The 18845-nt window shown below is 42.0% G+C and overlaps 1 protein-coding gene across 1 annotated transcript in view; it reads left to right on the top strand.

The window, feature by feature from the left end:
• USP3 (ubiquitin specific peptidase 3) overlaps positions 1-14764 on the top strand; it is a 29610-nt gene extending 14846 nt beyond the window's left edge. The window contains exons 6-16 of the mRNA XM_010018739.1: positions 843-924; positions 3037-3119; positions 3980-4093; positions 4752-4865; positions 8981-9127; positions 10771-10877; positions 11021-11101; positions 11981-12099; positions 12262-12375; positions 12491-12558; positions 14075-14764. Coding sequence (XP_010017041.1) covers positions 843-924; positions 3037-3119; positions 3980-4093; positions 4752-4865; positions 8981-9127; positions 10771-10877; positions 11021-11101; positions 11981-12099; positions 12262-12375; positions 12491-12558; positions 14075-14240 — 1195 coding nt within the window. The 3' untranslated portion in view covers positions 14241-14764. The remainder of the gene's footprint in view (positions 1-842; positions 925-3036; positions 3120-3979; positions 4094-4751; positions 4866-8980; positions 9128-10770; positions 10878-11020; positions 11102-11980; positions 12100-12261; positions 12376-12490; positions 12559-14074) is intronic.
• The last annotated feature ends 4081 nt before the right edge of the window (positions 14765-18845 follow it).

Below are 18845 nucleotides of genomic sequence, written 5' to 3'. Positions count from 1 at the left end.
GGTAAGCATGTCACTTACTCTGTAGGTAATACTAACATTTTCATTGTTTTCCATTCTGTTTTTATTGGGCCTCTCGGGAATGTAAGGAGGTATAAAGATGTTTAAGTGTAATGAGAAGTGCTCAGGAGTATTTTGGAAATGAAACTCTTTGGGAGGTACATGATGCAGTTTTTGAATGTTTGGAGGGCTTTTTAATTAAAAAAAGAAAACAAACCCCAAAACTGAAATCTGGAAGAAGTTAGGATTTTGCTATTAGATTAGAGAGCAGCCACAAAGTGGTAGAATTGAGGGGGCAGTAATTTCCAGTGATGTGGAAAACAATTGCTAATTGTAAGTTTGTATTAATGTTACACAAACATCACGTGTTTTTATTGAAGTAAAAGAAGTCAGCTATAACACCTAAGCGCTAGCACTTGAGAGATACCTGATTTTTGGTAGCTTTGTCCTGATCTTTTGAAGTTGTGATTCTTCTCATAAAAGTATATTCTGGAAAATTCTTTATTAAGTATTCCTTTGATTGAGGAAAAGCATTCATATTTTAGAGGAAAAATAGCATGCCATTAAGGCTACTTTTGAGGGTTCTTACTGTAACATGCATAACTTAAGGCAATTAACTTGGACATTGGTGTTGAAAACAGGATGTGCGTCTGTACTCCCAGGGAGATGCAGTCTATTTTACAACTATGAAAAACATGTTGCAGTCAGGAAGCTCTTTGCTGTCTTAATGACAACTAATGGCAGATGTAATCCCTGTGTGAAGTGTTAGGATGATTATCTGTTGTCTATTTCACACAGTATTTTGTTTTTATAGTAAGTAACCTCTTTTAATTACTTTCCAACAGTTCAGCCTTTACATCAGACAGACATAGGAAAAGAAAACTCTTGGAAAACTCATCTCTGAACAGCAAATTATTAAAAGTAAATGTAAGTATGACAGATTGGTTACAGTGAGTGTACGGGGGTTGTTTTTTTTACACCTATTGAGGCTTAGAGTTGGCCTGGACTTGAAATCAGCATGATCAGTTATGTGAATTGTGCTTGTGCACTTCATCTGTCTCATCTCCTGACCATGCACCTAGAAGAACCCCTTCTCACAATAGGATGTTTGGTATTTTGCTGCATTTATGTTGACCTGTACGTTGAACTTTGCTGTGCTTAAGGAGGGTTTCATGTCAATTTGGAGCTTCAGGGCAGTTTGAACTTGCTGGGATCATTGGAATCAGAAGGGGCTAGACATAAGACTTTTCTGAGCAGACAAGGGGCTTTTCCTTTGCCTTCTGCACTGTTAACGAAAAAAAGCAGGTGCACAGTCTTTAAGGGGACAGGAGAGCAGTGGCTGGGGGAAAATGAAAAAAAAAGTTTTTTTTCAAGAGCTTTTTAAAACTTGCTTTCAAAAGGAAGCGTGGGCTATTCTGAAAGCTTTTCTCTCTCGTCTTCCTGTTCTAACTTCAGATCTGCAGAATACCACCCACTAGAGAATGATCCACCCTTGCTAGATAGCTGAAGGGGGCTGCATAGTTTCTCCAGACAAAGAGTGTCCCAAACCAAATGTGTGTTCTCCACAGTTTGGAATGAGGGAGTTTCAAATCTTCATAATTTCTCCCAGATTGTAGGAGAGTGAGAGGGGAGATACTGTATGCAACTGCTTCCTTTCACTTCCTTCTCTGCTGGGAGGAGCGGTAGAGCAGAGCTGTGCCTCCCTGGGGCTGCAGGACAGCAACGTAGTCAAAGGGTAAAGCTGAAGTAATAGCTGTCTTCACCTATGAGAAACAAGTACCTAATTACAAAGAAGAGTTCTTGAGAGGAGTATAAATGGAAATAAGAGGGTGTGGTGGGAGCAAAGCAGTTGCTGGTTTACAAAGTTGAGGGAGGGAGTGATGAGTTACTTTAAGAATGCACTTCCTACAGTCAATCTGGGGCCCTGTGGTTGTGCTGTGTATGCTTCCTGTACTGCCCCAATCCTGGGGTGACTGAGGAAGCCTGGGAGAAATAGTGGAGCATTTTTTGCTATAGCAACACACAGCAGCATCGTGTAGAAAACTCAAAGCCAGTAAAAACCAGGAGGAAAATTCTAGGCAACGTTTACATAGGAAGAAGACAAAACTAGAAATCATGAACTTAATGTTACTTTATTCCTCTTGGTCTGTGCTGTTTTCTTAATTTTATTAATACTTGAGTATTACCCATTGCAGCAGAGGATGTTTTTATTGTTGGCACCCTGCATCCTTCTATAGACAAAACTTTGTCCAAAACTTTGAACTTCCAATGTGATAATTTTGTAGACAAGGGAATGTGTCCAAGTGTTGTGGATTCTAGAAATCATAAGTGCAACACTGTCCAGATTTCTCTTCCCTCTTCTCCCAGCCCACCTTGAAGATTATTTGGCAAAAAGGAAGCTCATCTGAGCATAGCATTGCTCTAACCTGTTGAAACTTCTAGACTGTAAATGGTGTGTATTTTGCTTCTCTTTATCACATTGCTTTTTTCATTGCACAGTCTAACTTGACTGTTTCTTTCCCAAACAATTTCTGTTGCCTGTCTTTCACAAACCCTCCTGGCCACCACAAAACCCAACCAAGACAGCTGGTGACTTAAAAGCAACCTGCAGGCTGCCACACTGTGCATATTGTACATGGGGTTAGATAGATGAGGACTGGTATTTTCATTTTTCAAAGGCACTCCTGGGAAATTGCTGTCCAGTTCTCACTGAACATTACTGGAGTGTGAATGTATAACATACACAAATACTTGGAACAAAAGCCTCTGTTGTCCTATTCTAGAATTATTTGCACAAGAAAAGATGTAGTATAGTTTTGTGTTGACAGGAGTGAGTAAGAAACGGGTTTCACATCAAGATGGAGCTTCAAGGCAGTTTGAGCTGGTGAGGTGGTTGCTTTGGCTTTGAAACTGCACTTCTCAAACAGTGTAGTTTATTACTGTTGAAATCTGTGCTGATGTAACAGTAATAGCTTTGTGGGGAGGAAGTGGGGGGAGCAGTGATAAGTCTGTCTTTAACTTCACCATTCTCCTTTCCAGGGAAGCACCACTGCCCTTTGTGCCACAGGCCTTCGGAACCTGGGGAATACATGTTTCATGAATGCAATCCTTCAGTCACTCAGGTAGCTCCAAAGCTTTCCCCACACCTCTGTGAGAGTGCTTGTGTGCTGTAGCATTGGGCCAGTGAATTAGGCACGTTACCACTGTATGAAAGTATACACCTGGATTTGCAGGAACGGGTGGGTGCAGGTACCATAAAGTTGTGTTTCGCAGCGTGAGGGACTTCCAGAGGAAGCCTGCCGTATCCTCAGTGGAAAAGCAGACTGCCCTTTTATTCCTGAGGCTGATGAAACACGTTGATGGTTATGGACACTGTGAAAGCAGAGACAGTGCTTTGAGGGATGGGGGTCTTCATGGAAGTGTGTAGGAGAACAGTTTCTGCAGTGCTGAGATGTGAGACTTCATTTCGCTGTTGCCAAGACCGCTGCTGCTCTGTAGTTGTCCTTTTGCATTTCTGAGTTTGCCTGCTTCACTGGGAAGCTACTGATCAGACTGTAGCAAGACTAGTTGGTCTCCATTTCCTTTTCCTTCTCAGGAGTTCGGGCACTTGCTTCTTATGGGGCAAGTCTATTATGGGGACTGGTAGCAGAGAATAGAAGTGATAGGTGGAGGCAGACACAGAGTTAACTCAGCAGATGCAGTCCGCTTTGTTAGGAAAAGCCTTCTGATACCTCAATCTGTTGTGGTATGTCTTAGTCAAAGCAGAGCCAAAACGTAATTATTTCAGGTAGTTGGGATGATGATGATAGTTACAGAAGCTGAATATTTGTTTCAGTATTTCTTGTATCTTGAACTGATTGCATTGTCTCTATCACTGTATGAAGTTGTGTTTGTGCATTTCAAAGAACAGACTCCAGAATCCTTAATGTTCTCTTTATTCCCTGCCCTTAAAGGATTTAATTTATTTTTTCTTTTTCTGTAGTAACATTCAACAGTTCTGCTGTTACTTCAAAGAGTTGCCTGCTGTGGAGCTGAGGAATGGGAAGACTGCAGGCAGGCGAACTTACCACACCAGGAGCCAGGGGGATAACAATGTGTAAGCTTCATGTTCCTTTTAGCACTGAACTTGAATGGAAAACAGCAAATGCTTGGGCAGCAGAGCCACTGTAGGCTTTCAGTGTTGCAGAGTCATAGAAAAATGATTCATGGGGGAACAGAGTCATAGAAAAATAGTTGATTGTGCCAACAAAGAAACCTGTATCACTTGCAGTTTGCTTTTATAGAAGTCTGCTGCTGCCGAGGGGCAGATACAAGTGCATTTAAAGTACGGTTAAGAAGTGCTAGTTAAATGTGCTCCAGACATGATGTTACTTAATTCCAGCTGAAGTAGTCATGGGGATGTCTCTGCATGTGAACGTATTACCAGAAAAAATAAAAATCAGTGTAAGTGATTCACAGTTGTAGCTTGTTTGAGCACATGTTAAAGGGACAATGTTAGCAGAGTCTCCAGTAAAATGGCAAAATGTGGATAGATTTCCAGGTGAGTCGTCAAGATCTGAAATGTAATTTTCCTGACCCGTGTCTCTCCTCAACATTACAGGTAGGATTTTTGGACATAAAATCTTTGAAGTACCTGAAAGGATATTTACCCAATCATTACAATCTTATCCGAAGTAATGTAGTGTTGAGCTAGTAGACCTGTAAGTGTTATAACACAAACTCATACTAATCACCAGCTTTTACTTTCTTTCAAGTTCATTGGTGGAAGAATTCAGAAAGACGCTCTGTGCTTTATGGCAAGGAAGCCAAACTGCATTTAGTCCAGAGTCTTTATTCTACGTTGTTTGGAAAATCATGCCAAATTTTAGGTAAGTTTTATGAAGAGCAGCAATGTTCTTGGTTGCATCCTTGCATTGCTGGTATACTACTCTAAAATGTGCTGAGTCTGCAGGATGTGCTTTGCAGCTTTCCCATATGCCCACAAACATGCTTTGAAAAGGATCTTCATTTTGATCAAGTTTTGTGCTTTCCCCCCCCTGCCCGCCTATCACATGCTACATTGTCGGAGAGGAAAAACATCTCAAATACTAAAATAATAGTAGTTGTACCTTTGAGCCACTGCTTCAAAGGGCAGAGGAATCAAGATAATGACTTGCCAAGTGGATGGTGTTGACAATGCAAGCTTGGTTGCAATAAGAAAGTGATGTAGTGTCGTGCCCAGGACATGTAGTTAGATTTAAAAAGTTACAGCACCTACAGGCCTAAATATAAATGTACTGGCTGAAACTTCCTTGATTCTCTCAAAATACCGTAGTCACCAGCTAGACATGAAATAAGGGCTGTAAGAAAAAAAATCTTGTGAATAATAGACGTTTTGTGCCCTTAATGACAAGCAAGACGATAGAAAGGGAACAAGGCGGTTACCCAAGTAAATCGAAGTATCGTTCCTCTCCAAGGTCTCCCTGTCCTGGCCCCTGAACCTCTTTCAAAGGAGCACTGAAACCTGTTAGGATATATTGTGATGAAGGTAAGTTGCTCCATGTTCTCAGGTAGTAAAGATGTTCTGTTATCTGTTACATCTCCAGCAGTGCTGAAAAGATGCTGTGAAAACATGTGCTCATTAAGTAACCCAAATAACACAAACCTATTTATTTTCTCTTCCACACTGCCAAATACGTTCCACTTGGCTAATGAGAATCAAGGAAGTTTAATACCAGTAGTTGCAAGCAGCAACCAAAATATTATAGGCAAATGAACATCATCCGTAATGTCCTTGACCAGACTCCCTATTACAGTCTTCACTCTAATTCTTGTTAGACTAAGTGAGAAACCAGTTCATTAAAGTTCCTCAAGCAAATTTTCAGCACTGTGGGTTCTGTCACAGCTTTTAAAGTAAAAAGTTGGGGTTTTCCCCCTTCCCTTTTTATTCCCAGTTATCTTGGAGCATGTCCATGATTAATTGATAAGAGAACTCATTTAATCACAGGGACAATAGACTCTGCTGTTCAGGAGATCCTTGCTCCCACATGATCCAGGGAGAAAATTTGCATTTGTTCAGTGCCTTGTAAAGCTAATGATGGCACTGTAATAGTTCTAGCGTGAGTGCCTCCTTTGAGACTGGGAGAAGGTGGGTGGACATACATGTGAAGACAAGCCAGAGCCAGCAGTGTGGTGTGTAAACACAAACCCAGCCACACTGGCTTGTGCTTATGAAGCCTGAAGTGATAGGTCAGGGGGAGGAAATGTTTAATTGTTTTAGCTTAAAGAGATTTCAGTTGTTAGAGGCAGGTCATGCTTGCCTCTGAGGGTTGCAAAGGGCTGCTCTTCTTACAGGTTATAGAAATGGGCCTCTGCCATTGCACACAGGGAACAGAGAGTATGATGTATAGTTACGATAAACACAACTGGAGTGCCTCTGAGCTCTAATGCTGCTGTGGAAGTCCTGCTTCTTGACTGTTGGCCAAAGTCTGCTGCTGTCATCTGCTGCATGCCAAGATTGTTGTGTAGCCTCATGTGGAGCTGCAAGATGTGTATTTTGCAGATTTACTGCTGTATAAACAGTGTGCTCTATTTTCATAGTAACTGTTCCTGTTTATATCCTATCTTGTTACTAGTAGGAAAAGGAATGTCAGAGGTGGGCTTGAATTGAGTTGCTTCAGGTGGATGGAGATGAGTTTTATTACACAAGCTGACTGTCAGAGAAACGATGCTTTTTGCTGAAGGGCTTTTAAGATCATAGTTTATTTTAAACAGTGCATTGTCCATATCTTCATGTTCTTTTAAAGACCTGTATCTATACTTAGGCTTTTTAAGAAATCCAAAGAATTTTTCATCTACAATTAACGTACTTGTATGCAAGTACAAACACATGCACCAGGAGCACAGCCAACATGGAATGATTCCAGAGGTTAGTTCATCAAATTTGTTGCAGAGCAAGTATGCCATGTACTTCAGAGCTCTTTTATGAGGAGTTTAATGTTGAGAAGGTGTCTGAAGCAAAGACTTCCCATAAATTTCATCTTCAGCTGTTGTAATTATTGTTTATTAAATAGAAGATACCTGTCTTATATTCAGTCAATAATCCTGTGTTACCTCAGCAACTTCAAAATGAGTGTGTACAGTTAACATGCAGCTTTGAAGTTGAGTTCTGGTTTACTACTTTGTTTCATAATACCATATAATTATTATGTGACTGGGAGACTAAGCCACTCCTGGCTTTGGCTGTTCAGGACTCTGGCCTGTTGGAGCACAACAGTGTTTCTGTGTAAAAGTATCAGTGCTGCTGGTACTTTTCAGGGTTCTGTCAGATCAAACAAACTCAATGAGTTCTTTTAGAGCTGCTAGTTTGGAAGAAAATGTTACTGTAATTTTACAAGAGGAAAAGGCTTTATTTCATTACCTCCTAGCAATACTATTGCGGGACATAACTGTGTGTGTTCTTCACTACGCGTGTCAGCCTCAAGTTGCATGCTTCTGTTGCGCCAAATCTATTCTCATTTCTCTCCAACTCTGAGTACTGTGTCATGAGTGTTACGGACACTTTCCCTCCCCTGAGCAGTAGCATTAAAAACATCTCTGGTGTTCTTTCCCAGACATTCCTAGGTGACAGTTATTGCCAGTACTTACATGGAGTAGTGAGGAGGGAAAGGGGCAGGGGAGGCACGGTGAAACAGCTTCAAAGAATGGATAAGAGGAAGCGGGGAAAGCCAACTCTACTATGTAGGCATTTTTGGAACTAAGGCCTATAATGACTTGCACATCTTCACATAATAATTCCAACAGTGGAAGCTTCCACTGTTTCACTGTCTGTGCTTTCCTGCTTCAGCTCAGTATACATCTTAGAGCAGTTGGTTGGTAAATTTGATGCATGATTTAGCTTAAATAACTTTGAAGGCATATTTTACCCTAACAGATTCTCTGTTCCTTTTTATTAGGTTAGCTAGTGGTGAAGTAATAATGGTGACTCTGAGCAGCATTGCTGCTGATAGCATGACATGTGTGTCTGGAGGCCTGTCCCACCTGATCCAAATGCCCAAGAGACGTCCTGGGTACCCCCCACCATTACCTCCTTCTCCCAACAAACGGTGTATGGGTTATGCAGAGGAGGTGTGTAGTTCTGAGCATGGCTATAGATCTCACCCTAGAAGAGGAAAGAAATCTCTCATCCTAATTATTTCAGACTTCAGTTGTTGTTGAAAGATGCCTGTGCAAAACAAACCCAAAGATTAAAATTCCAGGCTTCGATGGGGAGGGAACAAACAGGCCAGCAAACATCTGGACCTGCCAAAGAGGATGGGATCAGTGGCTGAGTGAAAACCACCCTGCAATACTGACTCTCAATCCCTTGTGAACAATACGTTCTGTGGTGTCTTTCCTTTAAGTCTTGCCAGGTTTGAGATTTCAATCTATTGACCATACTTTATAGTAGTTTGAAAGTAGGGATGAATACTGTGCTGTCTGAATGTGATTAGTAACAATTCTGCAGAGGTTACTCATTAAATATAGTCAATAACAAAAGGAGAAATGCTTTGAATGAGGGGAAGGTTCCCACTGTGTACTTAGAGCTAGTGTGTACATGAGACCTCGGATGTTACTAGCACCGGCTGAGTTTGGTGGGGCCAGTTAATATGGCAGCTACATAAAGCAAATGTGTGAGCAAATGTTACGTCTCTGCTGCTCCCTGTTGTTTTCTAAGAGGTCTCTTCCTAGCTAAAATGTCTATTCTTAAATGCTTCTCCATCCTCACAAAGAGGCATGCAGAGGGTGAGTGAGCTGCAAGGACCAAAACTGTGTCATTTAGACGTTGCTGTACCTTTCCAAAGGCTTCCTGGAGAACTATCCTTGGTACAAAATAAGTCTGTCTCTATAAAGTCTGGTCAGTATTGTCAAACCAGCAAAGGTTCTTGCCGGTGACCCCGGTGTTCTCACTAAAGCAACCTGTACATTTGGTGATTGTGTTGCTTTTGTTTCCTTTTCTCTTAAGGGGATATCAGCAACAGGATGCCCACGAGTTCATGCGTTACCTTTTGGACCATCTACACCTGGAACTCCAGGGTGGCTTCAATGGCGTCTCACGTTCAGTAATTCTGCAAGAGAACTCCAGCCTGGCTGCGAGCAACAAGTGTTCCATGTGAGAAGTGTTATGTTTTTCCTGATTGTCTTCCAAACCGTAATGCCTTTGTGTGTGTCTGTGTGTGGTGGAGCTGAAATTTCAAATTCGGGGTTCCTTGTGAAGTTTTCTTTAGTGCCTCTGTCATGTTCCCAGTTACAAAGCTGCAGGTCTGAAGGATTAGCATCCTGTAGGAAATGTCTTACAGCAGCTTTTGTCAGGGGTGCGAGTGATCACACAGGCTAAGCTGTAAACACAGTTTAATTCATTAGTAATGGGAAGTCAGATTTTCAAGTTACTGTGTGTCTTGAAACAGAGGTAATCCATGTGTTTCACTCCTCTTTCTGTACTTCTCAAAATCCTGTTGTTTCTCTCTTCTGTCCTAGGTGTGTGTTCTCTCAGATTGAAACTGTCATAGAGAGAAAGCATTTTACTTCGTTTCAGGAAGGAACATTAAGTCAGTTCAGCCTGCACGCTAGGTCCCTGAACCCTTGGGTTCCCTATGTTAAGAGCTGAGTGAGTTTCCCCTTCCTACACCCATCAGGACACAGTAAGCAGGTCTGAGAGATGCAGGATTTTATGGATGCTTCATTAAGAAAAGCCTAGAGTTCAGACTGTGCTCTTCACCACATGGATGTTGCTGTGCTGGTGTTTAAAAATCCCACAAAATAATCTTAAAATAGTCTTACAGTTGATGTGCATTTGAAAACAAAACCAATTGTTTTGTCAAAGTCAACCCAAGGAGAATTTAAACTTTGTTCAAGTACTTACTGTAAATCTGTCTTGAGAAGAGCTGTTCAAATGCATAGTGGGGTGGAGTTAGTTGCCTTCTGTGGAGGACAGATGAAGGTCATGTATGCTTAAATGTCTACTGTAAAGAAATAAATCCACTGTGAATGCTCTCACTGGTTTATTTGGGTAGCCAGGTCCTTCGGCTCAACTACAGCGTTTAACTGTAAAGGTGTACATGGCATGCAGATAAGGACCACAGGTTGTTGCAGGCCTCTGTCAGAGCTACAAGTGCAAACTAGCAAGTTTAGGAGATGTATAATAATGTAACTGAAAATTTATTTGTTTTAGTTGGACTATGAGAAGCCAGTTCATGACACAATCTGCTAAAAAGATTGAGTAATGAAAGCAGAGAATGATGGTGATGATGCATAATAATCATTCGTTAATGCCACTTAAGCCATCTGTTGCAGTGAAGTGCAGAAATATGCTTTAGGAAATCAAAATTACTTGTAACAAAGGGTGTAGAATTAAAACAAAAATATGCTTTGCCTACCTAAGAGGGAAGCATCTTTGTTTCAGAAACATCCATAATTAGTGTCCCTCTGTGAGCATCAACTCTCCCCTGCAGAAATACAGTCGACCCAGGTACCTCCAACACTGAAATTTTGAGCATCTGCTTTTGAGCATGAGCAGTTCACACTTTTGTTAGGTACAAGGTAAAGCAGAAGTATCAGTGCAGCTAAATACTTGCACAGTACAGCTGTGGGGTGGGTGAAATCCCGAGTGGATGAACTCGGTCTCTGTGTTTATACACGTGGAGAAAATGGCTCTGCCTAGTAGTGGTGAGTTGTAAGCAGTAAATGTGGAACAGGCACTGAAAATGGAGCTCAGGCATTCTGACTGACTTCCTCTCCCTGCTGTGGTTTGTCTAGAAATGGAGCATCTACTGTTGTCACAGCAATTTTTGGAGGCATTCTTCAAAATGAAGTCAACTGCCTAATATGTGGGACTGAATCTAGAAAGTTTGATCCATTCCTAGGTAAGGTGCCTCTTGCTTTCAAAATACCAGGCGACTTCAAGCAGAAAAACAGATCTGAAGTTTGGTACATTTAGATGTCACGTGACTGAACCAGAATTTAGTCTGAAGAGACTAGGCTCTGATTTCTAATCTCTTTTTTCTAGACCTTTCGCTAGATATTCCAAGTCAGTTCAGAAATAAACGTACTAAAAATCAAGACGGCGGACCAATGTGCACGCTACGAGGTAGGGGTGCTTGCATGATGAAATCGGGACTGAGAGCATGTGCTCTTCAGAGCATCTGTTTCCAAGGAGCCAGGCTTTCACTGAGGGGGGACTTGGTGCCACCTCATTTTATGAGATGCTGTGGCAGAAGGTGGTGAGACAATTTTGGGTGCAGGTTTTTCCCCAGTCACTGTGTACTGCTATGATAAACTGGGGCTCAGAAGTGCTTCAGGAGGCCAGCTGAGCGTCAAGGAGGCTTCCAGCAGAAGGGGCTTTGGTGGCCAAGAGTGTTTCTAATGTATTCCAGTCTTCCCCCAGCTGCCTTGTTGCCTACTGGCACTTGCTATGGCTCTGTGCTCAGAAGTACGTGCCCCTGCAATCATCATAAGGATGAACTCTTGGCTGTTGTGCTTTTTAAACAACATAAATTCAATCCTGAAAAGCTGGGCAGAAGTGCTGTTACTGACCTTGGTTTGAAGGATGCTAATTTCTACAGATGTGTGAATATATGTGCTACAGATTGTGGCATATTAATCAAAACCCCATGATTTTCTGTTCAGTTTGTACCTAAAACCAAATCTCCTTTAAGGGTGAATACTCTTTGTTAGAAAGTCCTTTATTGTGCTGAATGTCGGATGGAATCTTGTTTGAAAGATGGAGATTTTTTGAATGCTTTTTTTTCTCTTGAACTGCTTATAGCTGTGTTTTCAGGACAGGGATTGCAGCATGTTACAACGTGTTAATATATTAAAGCATGATTGCACAGCTTATCGCTACGCAGATGTGTATAATAACTAGAATGACTGCAGCAATTGTATTTCGTATTACAAAAAATCATGTGATGTCATCTTGAATTAGGTTTCTTCGTGTGGGTGTTTTGTGAATCTTGTTCTTTTTTAGATTGTCTTCGCAGTTTTACAGACCTGGAAGAACTTGATGAGACAGAGCTGTATATGTGTCACAAATGCAAAAAGAAACAGAAGTCCACCAAAAAATTCTGGATTCAGAAACTACCAAAGGTTTGTATAAGTATGAAAAGTAACTGTGTGACAATATGTCAAAGGAAATAAAACCTCAGCTGTTAGTACACCGATGCCTAACGCTCTCATAGGTTAGTGCAGACGTTGAGCACTGAGTTCAACCTCTTCCTCTAATGCATCCTTTTTTCTTTGATCCTATAGGTGCTATGCTTACACTTGAAACGATTTCACTGGACAGCATATCTGAGAAACAAGGTTGATACATATGTTGAGTTTCCCTTACGAGGCCTAGACATGAAATGCTACTTGTTAGAGGTATGAAGACTCACCGATACTTTCTGTTGAAAGTTGTTCCACGAGACATGTCTGTATTACACATTATAGTAGGTGCTAGTGAGATTTGAAGAGCTTTCCGTCTTTTTAACTGCAGCCTGAAAACAGTGGTCCAGAAAGCTGCCTGTACGACCTTGTGGCTGTTGTGGTGCATCATGGTTCAGGGTGAGTACATGGAGTAAGCCTGCTTCTTGGCAGAGACATTCTCCTCACTTGAAGTACACACAGACTTAGTGAAGGTTTTTCTGTCCTTGGTGAAGGTCTGCATTTTTACTGGTGGAAAAGGAAGTAATTTATAGACTTACATGGCCCTAAGGTGAATTAACTTCAGCGAGATCTATATAACTATTCCCATGGATGCCCACAGGCAGTCCTGGGAGGGGTGACCAGAAGTGTGAGACAGAAAGAAAACAGTCTAGTTCCTTTACGAGTGGAAAGCACTAAACCACCAGTGTGAAGCAAGGGGCCTTCCAGAAGTTAATGCCTCATTTTGAAATTCTTAGCACAAAGCAGAAATACCTTTTCCTCTTTATTCACTTTGGAACAACTGTAGCCTTAAAGATCGCCAGAGTGGAAGTGATTATCCTGTATGACTTCTCTCCTATAGGAGTGAACGCCAGCAGGCGTGCTCCGGGGCTGGGTGGTAAACTTACTTGGTGTGGTTGGTTTGAGTGATGTTTTTCCTTTTCCCAGCCCTGGGCAGATCTGCTGAGAGTAACAGTAGTAGAGACAAGAGAACTGTTTATCCTGTAAGAAATGTGTTCTTGTTGTTTAGGAAGTGCTTTATGGGTGTGAGCTTTGGGAAGAGTTTTCTTAAAGATACTAAACTCCATTATTCAAAACCTTGCTGATACCTGAATTTAATTCAAAGGTACTAACCCGAAAGCTCTGTCCAGGAAGCCCCTCCTTCTGCTTTCTCTAGAGGAACAGTCTGGACTCTTACAAAGTTTTCACTACTAAAGGCAGCCTCTGTAGCATGACTGTCCATCTGACTGGTGCTTCCAAGTCCTAGGAGAACTATATGGACAGTAAAGGAGAGCAGGGTGTGATAAGAATGGAATTAGATTGATTAATATTGAGCATGTGTTATAACCTGTAAGCAAGCTAAAGTGGGCCTTATGCTGGGGTGGCAGGGTAAGGAAAATTAGTGGGTTTGGAGCTCTGCTATGTTAGATTCAAACTGTTAAAGATGAACTTGAGAAATTTTCTCCTTGGTGTTCTGGGACCAGTTTTGCTGCAAGCGCTTTTGATTATATTGGACTATGTGAGTCTCTCTAGACCTAAATGGGGAAGGTTCCTGAAAGTTGAGCGTAGTGGAATTTTTATAGCTAATGCTTGAATAGTAACAGATTATATAGACTTGATGTTCGCGTAGGCAAACGTGGATGTTCAAGGTTGTAAGAAACTTTGCTTGCACAAAAACTGCGGGGGGCTCGTAAGTTCTTGTAAACTCCCCCTTTCAGCTCATCCCAGTGAGTAATTATTTTACTTATCATAAAACTTTACTTTGGAGAACTTTGAGCCCCACAGAGTAAGAAGGGAAGCATCTCCCCAGCTGTTGTGGAGAGCTGCCAGTTCCTCTGGCTGGTGGGAGGCTCTTAGCCCCAGCAGCAGAAGCATCAGAGGATGAGGTGGTGTCTCCTCCTGACTATCCTTTCTTTCCCCGCTCCCGCGTTGGCAGCGTTGGCTCTGGACACTACACCGCGTACGCAGCCCACGAAGGCCGTTGGTTCCATTTCAACGACAGTACTGTAACCTTGACCGACGAGGAGACTGTGGTAAAAGCCAAGGCCTACATCCTCTTCTATGTGGAACGGCAAGCCAAATCTGGATCAGACAAACTTTAATACCTCCTTTTAATTCTTACTTATCAAGTCCACCGGACAAAACATTTCCATTTTTCCATAAATACTTGATCCAAGACTATTAATTTCATTGTGCACTTTCCAATTTCCTCTCGTGGGTTTTAGTTTTGTTGTGTCAATGGTAGCATTCGACTTAACTCGGACACAGACTAACTTTTTTTTAGTTATACCAGAAAACCTCAGCAGATTTTGATTTGCTGCTTTAGTTGCGATAACTCGATTTTTATATATATAGTTTCATGAAATAGTTATTTGACTTTTTTATATTAATGTTTTCAGTTCTCACTTTCTAAAGGCACATTTACATCAGAGAAGCTTTCTGTCCTCCTTGCAAGCAAGATAAATGTACTTCTGATTATGAAAAGCAATACAACTTCATGCTGTTCTTACAGCTGTTATGTAGATATGATTTAATCTCTTTAAATCAAAGAATTGTTTGCACGTACTATCTTCCCTCGTGCAAGAAACTAAATGATGACCTCTGAACAATCCATTGTCTGCTGAAGAGAGGAGATGTGGCATCATTAGATAGACCAGGTAATTGCTGCTATATTGGTGTGTGTTCAGGCTGCTGACTTTCAGGAATCATTGTAAATAAACAGTTGGTTCAATCGTATCAATACCGCAGTTTAATTCAAGTATTCCTCACCTATGATCTGCCCTCCCCCCTGCAAATTTAAAAAAAATTACCTTAAAAATATATATACCTGTCTAAATTGTGTTGAGACTTATGTTGTTTTAACCAGACCTCAATGCCTTAGACTGCCATCCTGGAATTTGATCATGAAAACTTACTTGCTTGAAAACTGGGGGTACAGCCCTAGCATTTGGGCTTTGCGAGAACAGTCTTAGGTCTAAACATAGCCCCTGTTTTACATTTGCCTGCAGTTCAGTTAAAACTGGAAGGGAGACCATGGTGGTGTAGATGCTCTGTGTGACAATTGTTTTGTCAGTTCACATGCAAACTAGGGAGGCTGCTCAGTGTCACAGCTTGGCTGTAGCCTGCCCAAGGGGAGATAGTGAGGCAAGACTGCTGCTTGACTGCAGCTGTAGTGATTACACATTGGCCCAGTCTGGGATCTTATTTACGGTCTCTAGACCAACACCAGAGCTGTGACACAGTCTCTAAACGTGGCTATGTAATGGAGAAAGGTTTCTGTTCCTTGTATGGGTTACCTGCTAGCTGTACACGGACATGTATAAAGAGAAATCACCATCAGGTGGTTTTTTAAATGCTGTTCTTTTGTAGCTTTGTCACAGAGTCTTAAACCAGGCAAGAGAGAAACTGGCTTGACAAAACTACAGGCAGCGTTCAGCATTGCTAATGGTGGACGAAGATGTAAAGTGGAGCCTAGTTAAAACCCATAGTGATTATTATTTGATACATTGTGACATACATAAGGATGTCTTCTTTTACTTAAGCTCAACAATAAATAGAACTGTTTGTTACTTTCAGTTGCAGGTAGTTTGTCACCCTTTCTCCATTCCTTGCAGCCAGAGCCTTTCGTCTCGCCAGAATAGGTAGCTGTCACACAGGCAGAATTTGACAGATCTCAGTGGTGTATGGGGTAAGCCAAGTATCTCACCCGTATCATCACCCTGAAGGGCCTTACTGCTCACAGTTAGCTGGGGAGTTAAGTAGGTTCCATCTATAGGCGTGTTTTGTCTGTGTGCTACTTGGACTTCTTTCCTTTAGAAGTTTAGTTTTGAGAACACAAAGCTTAAATGATACAACTAGTGCTGGGCCAGCAGCAGTTTCACATACAGGTGGTGTTCTCACAAACCAGTGATGTAAATGTGCCTTTCTGTACTTTTAGAACATTAAATCTGTAATATTGAGCAACATTCACTTATTTTAAGCAGCTTCTACTTCTCCAGTTAATCTTTTTGGGTCAGATTCTGTTCTCACTTCCATGTTTCCTTTCAGTACCATTCGCTCTGTAAGCGTCAAGGTCTCGGGCAGGGCTCTCTGCCCAGCACGGTCCCTTTGGGAACACAGCGCGATCCCATCAGGCTTGTTCTGCAGCAGGTGGTGGTGAGGACTCAGCCATATCCTTTGCTGGAACAAGCACACTGTAAACCCTTTCCTAATTTAACTTTCTCCCACTGCAAACCCAGATGGACAATATGAACAGTTTGTTGTGGCAACACAAGTATTTCTCTTCCTGGTGGAGAACTTTGCTTATCCACTGTATTCTATTCAGTGTGGTGTCAAAAAACAAAAAAGGAAAAAAAAAAAGGCAACTGAGCACTGAACCAGTAACACGTCCTGCACCTGGCCTCCTGTCACGTTTTTAACCTGACTTGTATAGCCTATATTTATCTACTAGCTTGGGGAAGGGGATACCTCATTTCATTTAAGCCAAATGTTTCTTTTCTACTTACTGCTGATCATAGTATACACTAACCGGCAAGAAGTTATTTTTCTTGCCTGTGACGGCTCTGCAAGCCACAGCTGCTCTCTGCAGTTCCAAGGCTTGCGCATTTCTCACCAAAATCTGTCTGATCAACGCTTGTCCTCTTGTTAGTAATTGTTTAGCCACGTATGCAACTGGAGACAAAAGAGTTATGCAAAACAACCTGCAACACGTGCGGCTCACGGAATACTTCTGCTTTAGCATGTTGTAGAGTGAGCTGTTGAGTGCAGCATTGTGTGAAACTCTTCAAGGCACTTGCGAGCAGAGCTCCTTCTCCCTGTACAGTCAGAAGGGCTTTCCAGGTGGGAACAGATGTCAGCCTGAGGAGAGTTGAAAACTTTCGGACAGGCAGGGACAGTGGATGTAAAAGTGGCCTCCTGCTTTTGATACAAGGGTTTTACAGTGGAAAGTAAGTGTAACACGTGGTGGTCAAAGGTTTCCCCAGCGATGTTTCAGTACTGATGTGTCTGTGTCTTACTGATGAGGGAATCGGCACTTTGAAAAGTGATTCCAATGTGCTTTAGGATATCCTCAAGTACTGTAGTGCCATAGTTGTAATTGTTTACCATTAAAATCTAGTGTGTAATATTCAGTGAGGATTACTGACTGTGCTCATCTTGTGTGTTTCTGGAGCATTTCCAGGTTGAATGTGAATTATATCTCATTCACACAGTGTGTTTATGGAAAAATGTGCCATTAAAGTGTCTCCTTTCCTTAGACAATGAAACTCCTCTTGTCCTTCTACAGGCTTGTAGAATATCATCCGTGTAAATCCTCTTGAAACACAGGGGCTGGAGTTATTTTTACCTTGCTCTTGCAAAATAAAGCAAATTGAAGCATTCTCAATAGTTAACACTTCTACCAAAGCTCAGCATCTAAACCCAAAGGAGGACCTGCTGTTCAGTGTTATCCAGTGGTAAGCCTTGACATCCAACAGCTGTTGGTTTGTTTGCCAGACTATGGGCTGTGTCCTCTGTGTGGCAAGCGGCCGTCCTAGCAGTGGTAACCTTCTCATTCAAGTTTGCTTGTGTTGGGGTTTACACACACACAGATAGATAGATAGATAGATAGATAACGTCCATCTGTCTGTCTTTGTGTGGTGTGTATATATATATATATACACATAGAGGGTTAAGATACACACACACACACACATTTTTTATATACATATATATATATTTTCAACATTCTTGTGTGTATGACAACTCTGAGCAGCCTCAGCTATCTAAACCTGCTCAAAACTGAAGGTAAGTAAGTTCTGAGCAGGAAGGACAGCAACCCGCCAGCACGCCACAGAAACTGCTGCTGCTTCATGGAATCCTGTAATCACAGCTGCAGAGGTGCCATCTGTGAGTGCCTGTGGGTAGGCACAGCACTCATGCACAGGTAAGAAGTTGAAGTAATGGTTGCACACTGCAAACTGGTTTCAGATGTTTTGCAGAGTTGCATTTCTACCTGCATTCTGAAGGCAAGGCAGAAAAGGTGAGTTCTGTTCCCTGTTGCCCCTGTCATACACTGACGCAAACCCCATTAAAACACTGGGTACATAAATTCTCCCAGCTATGAAAACTGTGCAGGGGAACTTGAAAAATGCCTGCAGTGCTTTTCTGCTGTTATTATCTACTGAGGAGTTAATGTGTTCCCTTGTATTAACACCAGATGTCAGATGAGCGTAAGGTACCTCAGTCTCACATGGAAATCATAGGGCCACTCTTGGTTTTAATTCTAAACTGCCACTCGGTGTAGCCTTTCTCTCCTGGGAGAGCCGTTCTGCTACAGCCTCTCCCACTACTGAAACACTTTATCCTAACCCCAATCCTCTGTAGCGTTTTCCCACCACCACATCCAAGACTATAGCAACAGAACTAAAGCTGCAAAACCAAACACGACACAATAAACACTATATTCTTTGAGCTCATAGAGGACATTTATTAAAAGCAAAAGCCTCCACACAACCAAACACAGATCACAGGTGGGGAAATGGGTACCTCTGTGCCCATCTGCGTGTGCACACGCGTGCCTCTGTGCACAGCTCTGGCTCCAGGTCTCTGTGTGTGCATGTCCATCTGTCTATGAGTGTGTCTGTGTATCTGTCTATGTGTCTTTGTGTTGGTCCATCCTGGTGTCTGCGTGTCCATCTGTCTGTCCATGTGACCAACCGTCCATCTGT

The sequence above is a fragment of the Nestor notabilis genome, unplaced genomic scaffold (genome assembly GCF_000696875.1).
Source record: "Nestor notabilis isolate BGI_N333 unplaced genomic scaffold, ASM69687v1 scaffold4140, whole genome shotgun sequence".
Taxonomy (NCBI): domain Eukaryota; kingdom Metazoa; phylum Chordata; class Aves; order Psittaciformes; family Psittacidae; genus Nestor; species Nestor notabilis.
This window is presented reverse-complemented; position numbering and strand designations above follow the sequence as displayed.